This window comes from Eubalaena glacialis, chromosome 6, assembly GCF_028564815.1.
Source record: "Eubalaena glacialis isolate mEubGla1 chromosome 6, mEubGla1.1.hap2.+ XY, whole genome shotgun sequence".
Taxonomy (NCBI): Eukaryota; Metazoa; Chordata; class Mammalia; order Artiodactyla; family Balaenidae; genus Eubalaena; species Eubalaena glacialis.
This window is the reverse complement of record NC_083721.1, coordinates 96864003-96877907: the sequence shown is the minus strand read 5'-3', so window position 1 is coordinate 96877907 and position 13905 is coordinate 96864003. Positions and strand designations below refer to the sequence as shown.

The 13905-nt window shown below is 40.7% G+C and overlaps 1 protein-coding gene across 1 annotated transcript; it reads right to left on the bottom strand.

The window, feature by feature from the left end:
- Positions 1-9910: 9910 nt before the first annotated feature.
- On the bottom strand, positions 9911-13656 carry RPL22L1 (ribosomal protein L22 like 1). Its single transcript, XM_061193438.1, has 4 exons — positions 13559-13656; positions 11791-11883; positions 11499-11620; positions 9911-10170 (listed from the first exon to the last, which is right to left on the bottom strand). Exons 1-4 carry the CDS (start codon positions 13565-13567, stop codon positions 10026-10028), a joined length of 369 nt encoding a protein of 122 aa, XP_061049421.1. The 5' UTR covers positions 13568-13656; the 3' UTR covers positions 9911-10025.
- Positions 13657-13905: the final 249 nt, after the last annotated feature.

Below are 13905 nucleotides of genomic sequence, written 5' to 3'. Positions count from 1 at the left end.
TGAAACTTAACTCATAACTTTTATGTTGTATGTTTCCATTTCAGTAGACAATACATATCTGAATTTCTCAAAGATTTATCACTGAGAATCTTTATCTACAACATTTGTAACATGGGCAATGCTTTTTCTTAGAACTTTCACTCACCACTTGTAGCCTCTGAGTACTTGGTGGTTCATTCTACACAGATTCTTTTTGTTTGGGTTCCCCTCTCTCTCCCAAGTAGTCCTCTTAAGCAGACAAAAATTTAACCCAGGCCTGGTCCTTCTTCATGGACCACATTTGCTCCAGAGAAACATTTGTTCATCCTTGCATCTGTGGACATGCATTTCTCATTGCTCTGCTGTAGGTAAAATGCTTCGGCCACTACCGTGGGCCTTAATTTCTCAAGGATGAAGCAAACACCCAGGAGTCCAACTTCTCATAGGTCCTGGATGTAGGCAGTGAACTAAGGCTTGTAAAACTGGAACCTGAGCACCTCCTTTGCAAGCTCTACAGAGACTATAAGCACCTTACTTTGGAAGTGGGAAAATTTGACACGTTTAACTTTGTTCTCAGTTTTTGGGATCTCAGCTGAAAAGAAAGAGAAAAAGTCTCATTGTAAAATCTTGTTTCATGCCTAGAAGAAAAGTGTAGGAGTGATGAAATATGGAATCTTCCATGCTGTTTCTAGAAAGCTCCCATGACTGACTTTATTGCAACAAAGGTATGTGCCAGACAACCGCTTTAAGCCAGTTTGTGGGTCTCAAGCAGTAAACAAAACAAAACAAAATATTGGTTCTCCTAAGCAGCTGAATGGAACCACTTGAATGTGTATCACTATGAAAAAGAACTGCCTGGCAGAGAGAGAAGTTTAGAAACATTTTTACACTAAATCTTTTACACAGAATGACCATTAAAGTCAGACAGACCTGGAGTTTATTAGCTGTGTGACCACAGGTAGACAGTTTGTCACTCTAAGCCCTTGGTTTTCTGACTTGTAAAAGGGAAATAAATAGCTAACTTGAAGGATGGCTGTAGAGATCAAATGAAATGTTGTATGTAAAGACTGTGAAACAGACGGCCCTCTAAGGGTTATCGCCACCATCACCATCCTTCCTCAGCCTAGAATCCCTTCCTCCTTCTCCCTGCCCCATTAATTCCCACTCTTCCTTAAAGATAGCTCAGAGTCAGTCACCTTTTCCAGTAGGCTTTCATGGACTCCCTTTCCCCCTCATTATGGTATAGGTGCTTCCAAAGCATCTTGTGATATCCCTATTTTGGCACTAACCACACTTAACTGAAATTGTAAAGTCACTTCCCCCATTAGAACTGTGGGCTCCTTGAATACAGAGAACACTGGATTCCTGAGAGTACAGCTCTCAGGACAGGGCCTGGAAGAACAGTAATCAATGACCTGACATTTGTGACATATGTGGACACCATCCAACCTCAGAGATAGGGAAAGAGCAGTCTATGTCACTGATTCCCTCCCTTGGGAGAAAACATATCCAATCAATCAAAATTGAGATGGCAGATCCCTGATTCCCAGTCTGGTTCTTTGAATCATATAACTCTAAGGCAGAAAAAAGCTTTAGAGAGTGCCTCATCATGGCGGGAGGGGGGAATATCTCAAGGAGCTTGTGTGCCTTAAAAAATGTATTCGACATTATAAGTTTATAATTGGAAAAGTTAAAGAGGGACTTTACTTCGTTGTGTTTTGGAATGGAAAGCCCGAAAAAACCTTGGTTGGTGGGGATATTTACACATCAGTCATATCACGGGGAAGGCAATCAGAACTGGGGCAGGGAAACATGAGGTATCTGTATCTATCAAAAGGAGGCAGGCATTACTGAAGTCTGACAAACACTGATCTATTTTCAACCATTTATTTGCGTACATATGAGGAAACTGAGGCCCAGGGGGATAAAGAGGTGTGTCCAAGGAGACACAGCTTGTAGGCAGCAGAGGCAGGATTTGTGACCCCCAGATCAGTGTTCTTCCACTACATCTCAGCCTGACCATGGCCTTGTGTGATGAAGAAGTGGCACAGCCCTAGGGCAGGAGAGCACTGGTTTGAGGACTGAGAGGTGGAAGGCACGGTGTGATCCTGGGAAAGCCAGTGGTCATATGCCCATATACAAAATGGGGAAGATAATGTTCTATCACACAGGGCTGCTGAAGGGGCAAAGGAGAAGAGAAATTCTTTTATAAACTGCAAAACATTATTTAAAAGTGGCCTTTCTAGCATTTAAATCATCCAGCTTGTAAAAGAATGGCACACTAAAGCTATAAATGTAGACTCTCCATCACTTCAGCATAACCACAAACAAGGATTTCCAGACAAGTAGGAAAATTAATGCTAATCAAAACTTCCTGAGCACTTTTTAATCAGGGGTAATGGTATAAATGGGTAGCCACATGGGGAAAAAAAGGTAAAATTACATCTACTTCTCAAATTGTAAACCAGGATAAATTCTAAATAGAACAGAGACCTAAATTTTAAAAATAAAACCCTACAAGCACTAGAAGAAAACATGAATGAATTCTTCTATAACCTGGAAAAAGTGAAAAGTTTCCCAACCTTGACTCAAAAATTCTGAAACAATGAGGAAAAGATTAGGATTCAATTGCAGAAAAATAACACTTCAACAAGATAAAACAAAAAATACCATAAATATAAGGAAAAGATTCAAATTAAAAAGAAAATGTGCAACTTATATCACAGGCAAGAGTTTAATAGCCTTAATATAGAGCAAGCTTCTAAAAATAAAGAATAAGGGACTTCCCTGGTGGTTCAGTGGTAAAGAATCCACCTTCCAACACAGGGGACGTGGGTTCGATCCCTGGTCAGGGAACTAAGATCCCACATGCCGCACGGCAACTAAGCCCGCGCACCACAACTATTGAGCTCATGCGCCTCACCTAGAGCCTGCGTGCCACAAACCACAGAGCCCACGTGCCCTGGAGCCCACGCCACAACTAGAGAAAAGCCCGTGCACCACAACGAAGAGCCCGCGTGCAGCACCTAAGCCCTGACGCAGCCAAAAATAAAAAATAAATAACTTAAAAAAAAAAAAAAGAAAGAATAAAAAGACCAAGAATCCCATATACACCCTAGAGATATAAACAAGCAGCCCAGAGAAAAAGAAATGCAAATGGTCTTTAACTTATTACACTCAACCTCACTCATAAGAGAAATGCAAATTAAACTATCCTGAAAACAATGTCTTACCCATCAGACAAAAATACCCAAACTGGACGACAAAATCTGTTAGTGAGTCCATGGACATTTCCATATGTTGCTGGTGGGAAGGCTAGCAGGAGGGTAAAATGGTAAAACCCTCATGGAGGAAAATTTGGCAATATATAGTGAAATTATACATTCATTTATCTTTTGACCTAAGAGTCTCACTTCTGGAAATCCACTCCAAAGATTTGATGGCAAAAATACGAAAAGGCATGTGCATGAGGCTTTTAATTGCAGCACTATTTATAGTAGCAAAAGCTTGGAAACAACTCAAATGCCCATTAGTGGAGAACTGGTTGAATAAAGTTCAGTACATCCACATGGGAGTGATGACTCCACGATACTATTAAGTGAAAAAAAAGTAATGTGGAGAAAAGTGAGTACAGTAAGCTATCATTTAACTAATGGTGCATATCTTTTTAAAAATGGATGGAGGATTCCCTGGTGGTGCAGTGGTTAAGAATCCATCTGCCAATGCAGGGGACAAGGGTTCGAGCCCTGGTCGGAGAAGATCCCCCATGCTGCAGCAACTAAGCCCGTGCGCCACAACTACTGAGCCTGCGCTCTAGAGCCTGTGCTCCGCAAGAAGAGAAGCCACCGCAATGAGAAGCCCGCGCACCGCAACGAAGAGTAGTCCCCACTCGGCGCGACTAGAGAAAGCCCAGGCACAGCAACGAAGACCCAACGCAGCCAAAAAAAAAGAAAAGGACAGACAAACCAAAATATCCTTTTTAAATAGCTACCTGTAGGGGAAGGGATGAAACTGAATGGAGGGGACTAATACAGGAGCTAGACTTCTTTAAACATACTTTGTTTTGGACTTTGGAACCTTGTAAATATTTTACAGAATTATAAAACATAAACAGATTTTAAGCAAACTTTAAAAATCAAAAGAAAAATGAAATAAATGAACCCGTGTATCAAGTCTGTGCCATAGCCATGGAGAGATGAATCATCTCCAGTGACTTTAAAACATAGGACTTTGTTCATTCCTAGTGGATATACCATAAGGACAAAAAGAACTGTGAAACAATCTTAAACTGTAAAGTATTATATTATAGGTAGTAATGCTGGTATTGCCTTTTTGAGACTATTATGTGTGGATTGTAAGGTAAAGCAAACGAGTACTGGTGTTGGTGTCACTGAAATTTTCAGCATGGAAAAAGGAAATATGGCTATGCAATAGATGAGGTAAAAACCCTGTCATCCTGAATTTGAATTGGAAGCATCAGTATAGACTCATTAAGTATACTGTCTTGAAAAACAAAAATATATTTCCTTTCTCTGTCCACTGAATATGTCTAGAAACAATGATCAAACCAGTAGCAATGAGCACCTCTAACACCTGGAACGTGATCCAGAGCTCTTTAGAGAAATGGATGATTCCAGATCTGGGGAAGGAAATTTGGAAGAGCCTGGAACATGTTATCATGTCAGAAACCATGGAAGAAATAAAACACTAATGAGGTCATGTCAAAAAAAACTCAGGAGCCAATTTGAAGAGGCTCTCATTGGTCAAAATGGAACCATATGAGTCAATAAAAGTAATTACAATGGATTAGAACATACCAAATATTCAATACTTTTACACCATAGGTTCAGTATGACACTAAAATAAAGCAAAATGAACAAAAAAACAAAGAAACAAAACCTCTCATTGATAACCTTTAGAAGCAATCTGTTTGGAAATTAACTTGAAAAGTAATACATAAAAGAAGCAAGCACTTATGCTATCTTTCCTATAGTTGTAGCTTGGGTTTGATCAGGGGCACTTCTTCTAGGGTATTTCAGCCCATAAATTTTAAAAGAATGATAGAGTATCACCATTTGGACACCTCTAGGGAAATAATGAACCTAGGCAGTGGTCTCAGTGGCACTAACGTGACAAGAGGAAATCAAACATCATATACTTCTTAACAGATGTGCACAATGACACCTATAAGTATTCTAGTCCCCCCAAATCAAACTTCAACCTAATATTTGATCAAGCTTCTAGAACAAACTAGCAATTCACAGGAAACACAGTGGACAGAGGAATATGTTAAATGACAATACTGAGGCTGGAAGGTGAGGAATCATGAAAATCCAGATTGTGGGAAATTCTACAGGGCAAATGACCCAGTTTGGTCAATAAGTAAATTGGGAAAGGAAGAGGGAGAGAGGGAGAGAGGCAGAGAGAGAGACAGAAACAGAGAGAAAAACTCTAGATTAAAGGAGGTTTAAGAGCCATTATTTAATTACAACCCTGAATTGCACAGTTAAGAAGTTATTTGGGGAAATTTAAACACTGATTTGACAATGAATAATATAAGAAAATATTGTTAATTTGTTATAGGTGTGATAATGGTATGGTAGTTAGCTTTAAAGAGTCCTTGTCTTTTAGATACTAAAGTTTAGAGAAACAAACAGAAGTTTATGGGTGAAATGATATGTTGGGAATTTGCTTTAAAATAATCTGGGGGTGCGGGGAGTAGATAGGAACACAGAGTAAATAAGTTTTCTCTTTCTCCATAATAAATAAAAAGTTAAAAATAAATAAAAACAATAATGTTAAAAACAAGCCAATTTCCAGTTGATGCAGAGACCCTGTAAGGCAATCCGAGACTCCCTCAGCCCTTCAAAATAAAGTCAACTTCCCAACTGTGAAGTCACCTGCCCAGAATGCCTAGTCTGAGATTCTCTGAATTTCTGAAACTTACCATAGACTAACAAAACACTTCACTATAATCATTCATTTAAAATGTCAGATCATGACACTTCTCTGCTTAAGTCTCTCAGTAGCTCCTCACAGTACTCAGAAAAATAGCTGAAGTCCTTTCAGTGGTCTACGAAGCTCTCCCTACTTGCTATCCCCTGTAGTAGCCAGCCTGAAGATGACCCCAATGATCTCCACCTCCTGGTATTTGAACTCTTATGTAATCTCCTCCCACTCTACCCTACCTTCCAAGGTAGGCCTGTGTGATCAATAGAATAAAGCAGAAGTGATGGCATGTTACTTCTAAGATTAGGTTATAGACACTGCAGTTGCCACCTTGGTTGCTTTCTCTCTCTCCCTTGAATCACTCATTCTGGGGAAAAACCAGCTGCCATGTCATGAACAGGTCCATGTAGAGCCCACCTGGCAAGGAACTCAGTTTTCCTACCGACAACCTTGGGAGGGAGCTTAGAAGCTGATCCTTGAGCTCCAGTTAAGCCTAAAGGAAAGTTTTTCTTAAAGGGCCAGGTAGTAAATAGTTCAGTCCTTGCAGGTCATATGGTCCCTATTGCAAACTACTCAACTCTACCATTGTACGCAAACAAAAAATAATGGGTATGGCTGTGTTCCAATAAAACTTTATTTACAAAAAGAGGCAGTAGCTTGTTAACTTTTGCATGACTGCAGCCAAGGCCCACAGCTTGACAGCAATCTCATGAACCCCTGAACGAGGACCACCCAGATAAGCTGCTCCTTCAATTCTTGATCCTCAGAAACTGTAAGTTGACTGTTTTAATCTGCTACGCTTGGCATAATGGAAATAACACATCCTCCCCTATGACCGCCCACCCCCAACACACATACCCCTTCACCTTTCTAGTTTTACCTCATCCTTCTACTCTCCACCACACACTCAGCTCAGCAGCCTCTTTGTTGTTCCTTGAATGTACCAGAGGCACTCCTGCCTCAGAGCCTTTGTTCTGTTATTCTGTGTCTGGATGCTTCTCCCCCAGGTATCTAGTTGGATGCACTAGCTCCTTCAGGTCTTTCCTCAATTGAGCCCTTCTCAGTAAAGCCTTTCCTGACCCTATAGACAAATTCAACATGCCTCCCTCCCTACATTCCTTATCTCTGATTTTTCTTCATAACATGTACCACCATGTACCATACATTTTACTTTGTCTTCCTCCACTGGAGTATAAGCTTCACGAAGACAAATGTTTCTCTTTTGTACTGCAGTAGCCCCAATGCTAGCATGCAGCTGCTCTCAATAAATTTGTTAAATGAATGCGCTTGTCTCAACTAACCTGCCAACTCCTTAAAGGCATGCATATCTTACCTGGCATAGTGTACCCAGGCCCTAGCACACAACATCAAATGCTAAATTAGCTGTGTTTCTGAAAGATTACTCTAGGGGAGAAATCAAGGAGGCAGCTGGTGTTTGCAACACTTGACCCTCACTCTGCGCTCTCCATAGGCAGCTTCACCCATGCCCACTGTTTAGTACTACCCATGTGCACAAGACTAGCAGGTATCTTCACCTAGATCCTTCCTCTGAGCTCTAAACCTACACTATACTCAACTTCATGCTTGACACCTCCTGGACCCCAAACTCAGCATGGCCTAAACCTACTCTTGCCTTCTTCCAATGTTACCAAACTTGGCAAATGCCACCATCTAAGCCCACTGTATGTCACGCTTGACATTTCTCCCTTTCCACCAATGTCCATCACCAAGTCCCACCAATTTTTTTTTTTTTTTTTAAAAGCAAGTTTTAGGTAGAAAGTTTTTTTTTTTTTTTTAACTTTGGGTTTATTTATTTATTTATGGCTGTGTTGGGTCTTCGTTTCTGTGCGAGGGCTTTCTCTAGTTGCGGCAAGTGGGGGCCACTCTTCATCGCGGTGCGCAGGCCTCTCACTGTCGCGGCCTCTCTTGTTGTGGAGCACAGGCTCCAGACGCGCAGGCTCAGTAGTTGCGGCTCACGGGCCCAGTTGCTCCGCGGCATGTGGGATCTTCCCAGACCAGGGCTCGAAGCCGTGTCCCCTGCATTGGCAGGCAGATTCTCAACCACTGCACCACCAGGGAAGCCCCCCACCAATTTTATCCTCTGAAAAATCTCTAAAATCTACTTCTCCCATCTCCAACACCTCTTACCTACTGTCATGGATACAGCCATAAGCCTCCTGTCTCCCTGCATCCAATGACTGCCACTGAAAACCATTTTTCGTAACGTAGACACTGATCTTTTTCAAAATGCTTATTACACTCCACTTAAAATTCAATAGCTTACCATTTCTCTCAAGATTAAAAGGAAGCATCAACTTCTGTCCTGCATGCACTGGTTTCTGCTTACCGTTCCAGATTCTTCTCATAACCAATCATTCCATTCCAGACGCACTGGATGCCAACCAGATCCTCAATGTCCTGAGAATTTTACCTATGCTGTTCCCTCTGGCTGGAACACCCTTTTCTCTTTACCCAGAGATTACCTTGCCTGTTCTAGGTCAGCTCAAACACTTCCTCAGTTACTTTCCTTGACTTCATCAAATTCCTTTTTAAAACCCCTCTTCTCTGTTGTACTTTATCTGATTATTTGGACAGTTTCCCTCACCATACCAGAAAACAGGCTGTTTTTTCTCCATTGCATCCACAATGCTCAACAGAGCAAGCACATAGTAGGATGTCGGTAACTACTGATGGAAAACATGAACAATTCAAATGCGGCAGAGGTAGGGAGTTGCTGTGTAACATTGGTGAGTACTTAAAACAAGCTCTCAATAAGAGAATTAAAACTTTTAACACTCCCAAAACCAATTATATTCATCTGTATTAGGTCAGTATAGTCAAGATCCGGAAACATGATTCTACTGCTATCAGGACTCACAGCCCATGCCTGAGGTACTACCACCTTGGGACCAATGGAAAAGCAAACTTATATGGCTCCCATAATTCTCATCTACAATTTGGATTTTGACAAACCATGCTGCTTAGAGCTCTCAAAGGTTGCTTTACTTGGGAGAAAGGGTCTATCTACTAAAAAGTTTTAAGCAACAGAAGACCAACATTTTTAGCATGATCAGGAGGGGGGTTGAGAGGAGAGAGAAGATTCCAACTGGCTGAGCGAATTGTAATTTTTCAGACAAGGAACACAGAAACAGTTTAGTGGGCAAGATAGTAAGAGTTCAGATTTGAAGGTTTTGAGTTTCTAGTGCCCACAAGGCATCTGGACAGAGATCTCTAATAGGCAAGCTGGTTTAGAGCAGTACTATGCTCAACTCATAGAGCCTTTAGGCTAATTAGGAAAGTTGCTCCTTTGAAGCAAAGGGCAGGAATGATTCAATATTGAGCACCTATGTGCAAGAACTGTTCTAGGCACTCAGGATTTCATTTATAAACTGTACAATGATATTTGAGACTGTCAAGAGAATTTAAATATTTTATTATATAAAGTTATACCCAAAATTGTGCTTCATTTTTTCACTATATACTTTAACTCGAGGACATTTGTAAAAGCAGTACACTTCAGAAATCCTGGAAGAAATTCCACTAGCTACAGGCTATTTAAATACTGCTTACAGAAAGTATTAAAAAAAAAAAAAACAGGGGAGTACAAATGAACTTATTTACAAAACGGAAGTAGAGTAACAGATGTAGAAAACAAACTTATGGTCACCAGGGGATAAGGGCGGGGGGGATAAACTGGGAGATTGGGACTGACACGTACATACTACTATACATAAAAGAGATAACTAATAAGAACCTGCTGTATAGCACAGGGAACTCTACTCAATACTCTGTAATGGCCTATATGGGAAAAGAATCTTAAAAAAAAAAGGAGTGCTTGTGTGTAACTGATTCACTTTGCTGTACACCCGAAACTAACACAACATTGTAAATCAACTATACTCCAATAAAAATTTTTTTAAAAAAGTATTAAAGGAAAGCCAGCACTATAAACAGCATACACTTAAATCAAAGAGATGAATGCTTAACAGAGTAATGTTTTTTATTCACTGATAAACTAAAGGTCCCTTTCAAGATGTTTCTCTTGTATACTTCATTTGTTTTATTAGCAAGCAAAGCCCTGAAAGGGATGGCTTCATCTAGTCCTCAGACTCGGATCCATCTTCATCTTGACTAATCTGGAAGTAACGAAGTTCATAAGTCTCCTTGTCAGATGCAACCACACGAAGCCAATCACGAAGATTGTTCTTTTTAAGGTATTTCTTGGTAAGGTATTTCAAATACCTTTAAAATAAAAACATGAATTTCATAAAATACCTACTATGTAAAAGCTTATTATATAAGATATGCACTGTCATATTCACCTTCTGTGTTCCCAGTTCCCTCCAAAATATTTCCTTTCATTTGTATTAAGCATTGAGCAAGGTTGCTAGGGATATAAATAAGGCAGCATCTCACCCCAATTAAAATCAGTTTATGCCCTATCAAGACCCTTATTTCTCCCCTCCCCAAATAAACTTTATGCTTGAGAGCAGTAATAGTAGTTTCCTCTTCAATCTTACTGCCACATTAGATTTTTTAATTAAACAATATATGATCTCATTCTTCAAATGTTATGTACTAAAATGTCAACATTCTCTTCCCCACTATCAACCTCCCTAACCTTAATCCCACCTTGGATAAACAAGAGGCAACCTGTCAACAGCGCTGAATCCAATTCACGAGTTTAAGTTTATCCAGTCTTGCAACTAGCATATGGCTCAGTCCTTATAAAAAAGCTTACAGCACGGCCTAATTTCATCATTCCAGCCATTCTCACCATTTACATTTTACAGCAATCCTGACTCCCAAGCATTCCTCTCAAGCCTCCCTGCCCTTTATTAATGTTGCTCCCTGTTAGGAATACTTCATTCCACTGGCAATGCTAAGCTTATTCTCAGGTTCCCTGCAAATTCTTGCTGTACCAATCTCTACCTTCAATGTAACAGTTACAATACTGCATTTATAACAATTATCTGCATGTCTATAAGATCCTTGAGGACAGATACTTCATCTCCAAATACCTAGTGATTAATTCATGACCACAGCTAACATGCACTCCTACCACAATAGACTCCTAAGTTTTCAGTTTCCACCATCAATCTTCCTCAGCCACAATGATCAATTCCTTAATTTGCATGGCTCACTACTGCATTTCATTTAGATGAAGCTTTCCCTGACCACTTTATACATCAACCTTCTTTATGCACTTACACAGCACTTATCAACTACTTAATATTGCATTTCATTATCTCTCTTCTCCACTAGAATTTAAATTCCTTGGTAGTGGGTACTTAGTCTGCTTGGTTCACTGCTAGGCTACTCAGTCCCGCAACAGTGCTGCCATGTATTATTTACTATTTGTCAAGTAAATTGAATGAACGAAAACTGGCTGCAAGATTAACGTTAAAGGCTTTACCTTTGATTGGCTGCTTCTACTAGACAACCAAAACTAAGAAAGTCGGGACACTACTCCCAAGTTACACAACAGACATGCTTCTTCAAACATATTCTAATATTAAAGCACCCAACATTGTTTAAAAAAAAAAAAACCATGTAAAACAAATACCAACCTTTTAGAGAACTGTTTCTCAGAAACAACTGTGATTTTATTCTTGAAGCGTTCAATGTGAACGACATTCCCAAGATTTCCAGTTTTTCCATTCACTTTAACCTTCTCCCGTAGAAACTGTTCCTATTTTAAAACAGAAAAAATGCCACACTAGGGAAGAAAACCCTAGATATTCACTAGGGAAGGTACCCTAGGAACAGAGCTTCGGTTAAAATCAAATATTACATACTCAATTCATTTTTAAGAACTCTACTACAATGATAAAAGAACAAGCTGAGTAGAGTGATACTTACAAAATTTCCAGAATCAAAAATTCCATCTTCTACTGGATGAGTAAGGTCCAAATTAAACTTCCAGGTTGACTTCTTAGGCTTCCTGTCTTTCTTCTACAGAAAGTTAATATAATTATGGCTCTCTACAAGAATTTATTCACTTTATATACAAAATCAAAGATCTGTATCAGTGCAGTATTGTACAATGAGGCTATATACATGAAATGGTGCGAAATTCTAAAAAAATTGCTTAATACTTATCAGATATACCCTAACTATTTTTTAACCAGGCTATGTGTAGGGGAGTACACTCATTAACTTGGTTAAAATCAAGTTTCATGAAATCCGATGGAAATTTCTCCTGTTCACCACATAAGTGCCTCACAAGTGCAAAACTCAAGAAAGCACAAAGTATATGCTGGGCTACTATTAGTTTCCTTCATCAGAAGATTCCAAAGAATCCTATTTTGCAAATGGAAAAGATTAAGAGAATCAATCTACTTTCTACTACAAGTTAAAACTAAAAAATACCCACCTAGCTTGGTTTGAACCGCTAACCAGGCCCATTTTGTTCAAGTTACCAAGACTTAAGTTTTGTGGGCTTTTATTATTGATATTTTCCAGACCACAGATGTTCAATTTTAAATTACCGGGCACTACTTTATTACTGCCATCCCGACTGCAGATGGGGAAACAGGTAGTACCACCTAGTCCAAGCTCAGCTGCATGCCAGAACAGGATATTCCGCCCACTAATGTGTAGGGAATTCAATCCTTAATGCTGTTATGGGTGAGCAAAAGGGAGGGCAGAGATACCTTTAATCTGGTAATTTTTTTAAAACATGCATTAAGTTTTCCATACCCAAAACTTTTAGGCCAATACCGCGGAGTAAGGCTACACGTAAAATCCAACCAAATGGATACAAAGCACTAATGCCAGTTTGCTTTCTTAGGCAGTAGAATACTTTGTGCCAAAAAAATTTATCCAGAACTTGGAACTGGTAAAAGAGAAGACTAGGAACTGGGCTTGACTGGGCAATTTATACCTCTGTTGGGGCATCAGTTAACTTCGGAAAGGCAAATAATTTCTCTGGGGGGAGAGATAAGCCCAGAGGGTTTTGGACATTATCTAGTTTCGTATTTAACCCAGCAATTTTACCCTAATATCAAATGTTCTTTGGACCGGCTTTAAGGTATTACTTGGTTCCCTTATTAATAAATAAAGTCTTTGAAGCATGTTCCTTTTCTATATGCTTAAGAGTCGTGGCTTTCACCTTTAAAAAAAAACTCGTTATGAGATAATGAAGAAACTTCTTCCCCAACTTAGTTTTAAAGTTCTCTGAAACTTCTGCAACCGCGGCTATCCCGGGAGTTGAGTGCCTCGGGTCTCCCTCTGCCCTGGCAAGGCCATTCGACCGGGCCTGCCCGATTACCCACATTTGCTTCCTAGCGCAAATAAACAGGTTATCATCGGCGTTACCAGGCACGAGGGAGAAAAGAAATGGCCCAAATGCTGTCCCACTAGCCCCGTTCACCGTCGTGCCTCCTCCTTCCCTGCGCTCCCACGACCGCCCATCCTAACCCAATTCTGGGCCCAGCTCGAACTCCTCCAGACCACATGGCAGTTGCCAGGAGTCAGAAACTTATAATCTTAACATCCTGGTTGTGTTCCTGACCCAAGTCTCCATTTTTACCCTTCCTCGACCTAGAGTTTGACGCTCCCAGGTCTCCAGCTGCAAAAATCATCCACATCGGAGTAATATACTCCCGGCGAGACCACCGTCACTCACCAGCGCCATCTTGCACGCCGGCCGCGCGATCCGAGAGAATGCGGAGACCGGCGGCACGTATTTATACCAAAGCGTGCTGCGTCACGCGCCGAGAACGTAAGCTCACCGCCTCCCGGAAGAGAACTTGGGAGGAGCGCGGAGGCCAGTAACCCAGGAAACCGGGGGCGTAGGCTGGAGGGCAGTAGGCAGTCACTTTTCCTGAGAGCGCCCACCAGCGACGTTAGCTGAGACCATTCACGATTTTACGCTGGTGACGACAAACGCTGGTTGACCACAGTGGTCTCTGCGGTTGCTTGCTGGGAGGCCGCTCCAGATGCACACACCCGAGGGATACAGGAAACATTTTT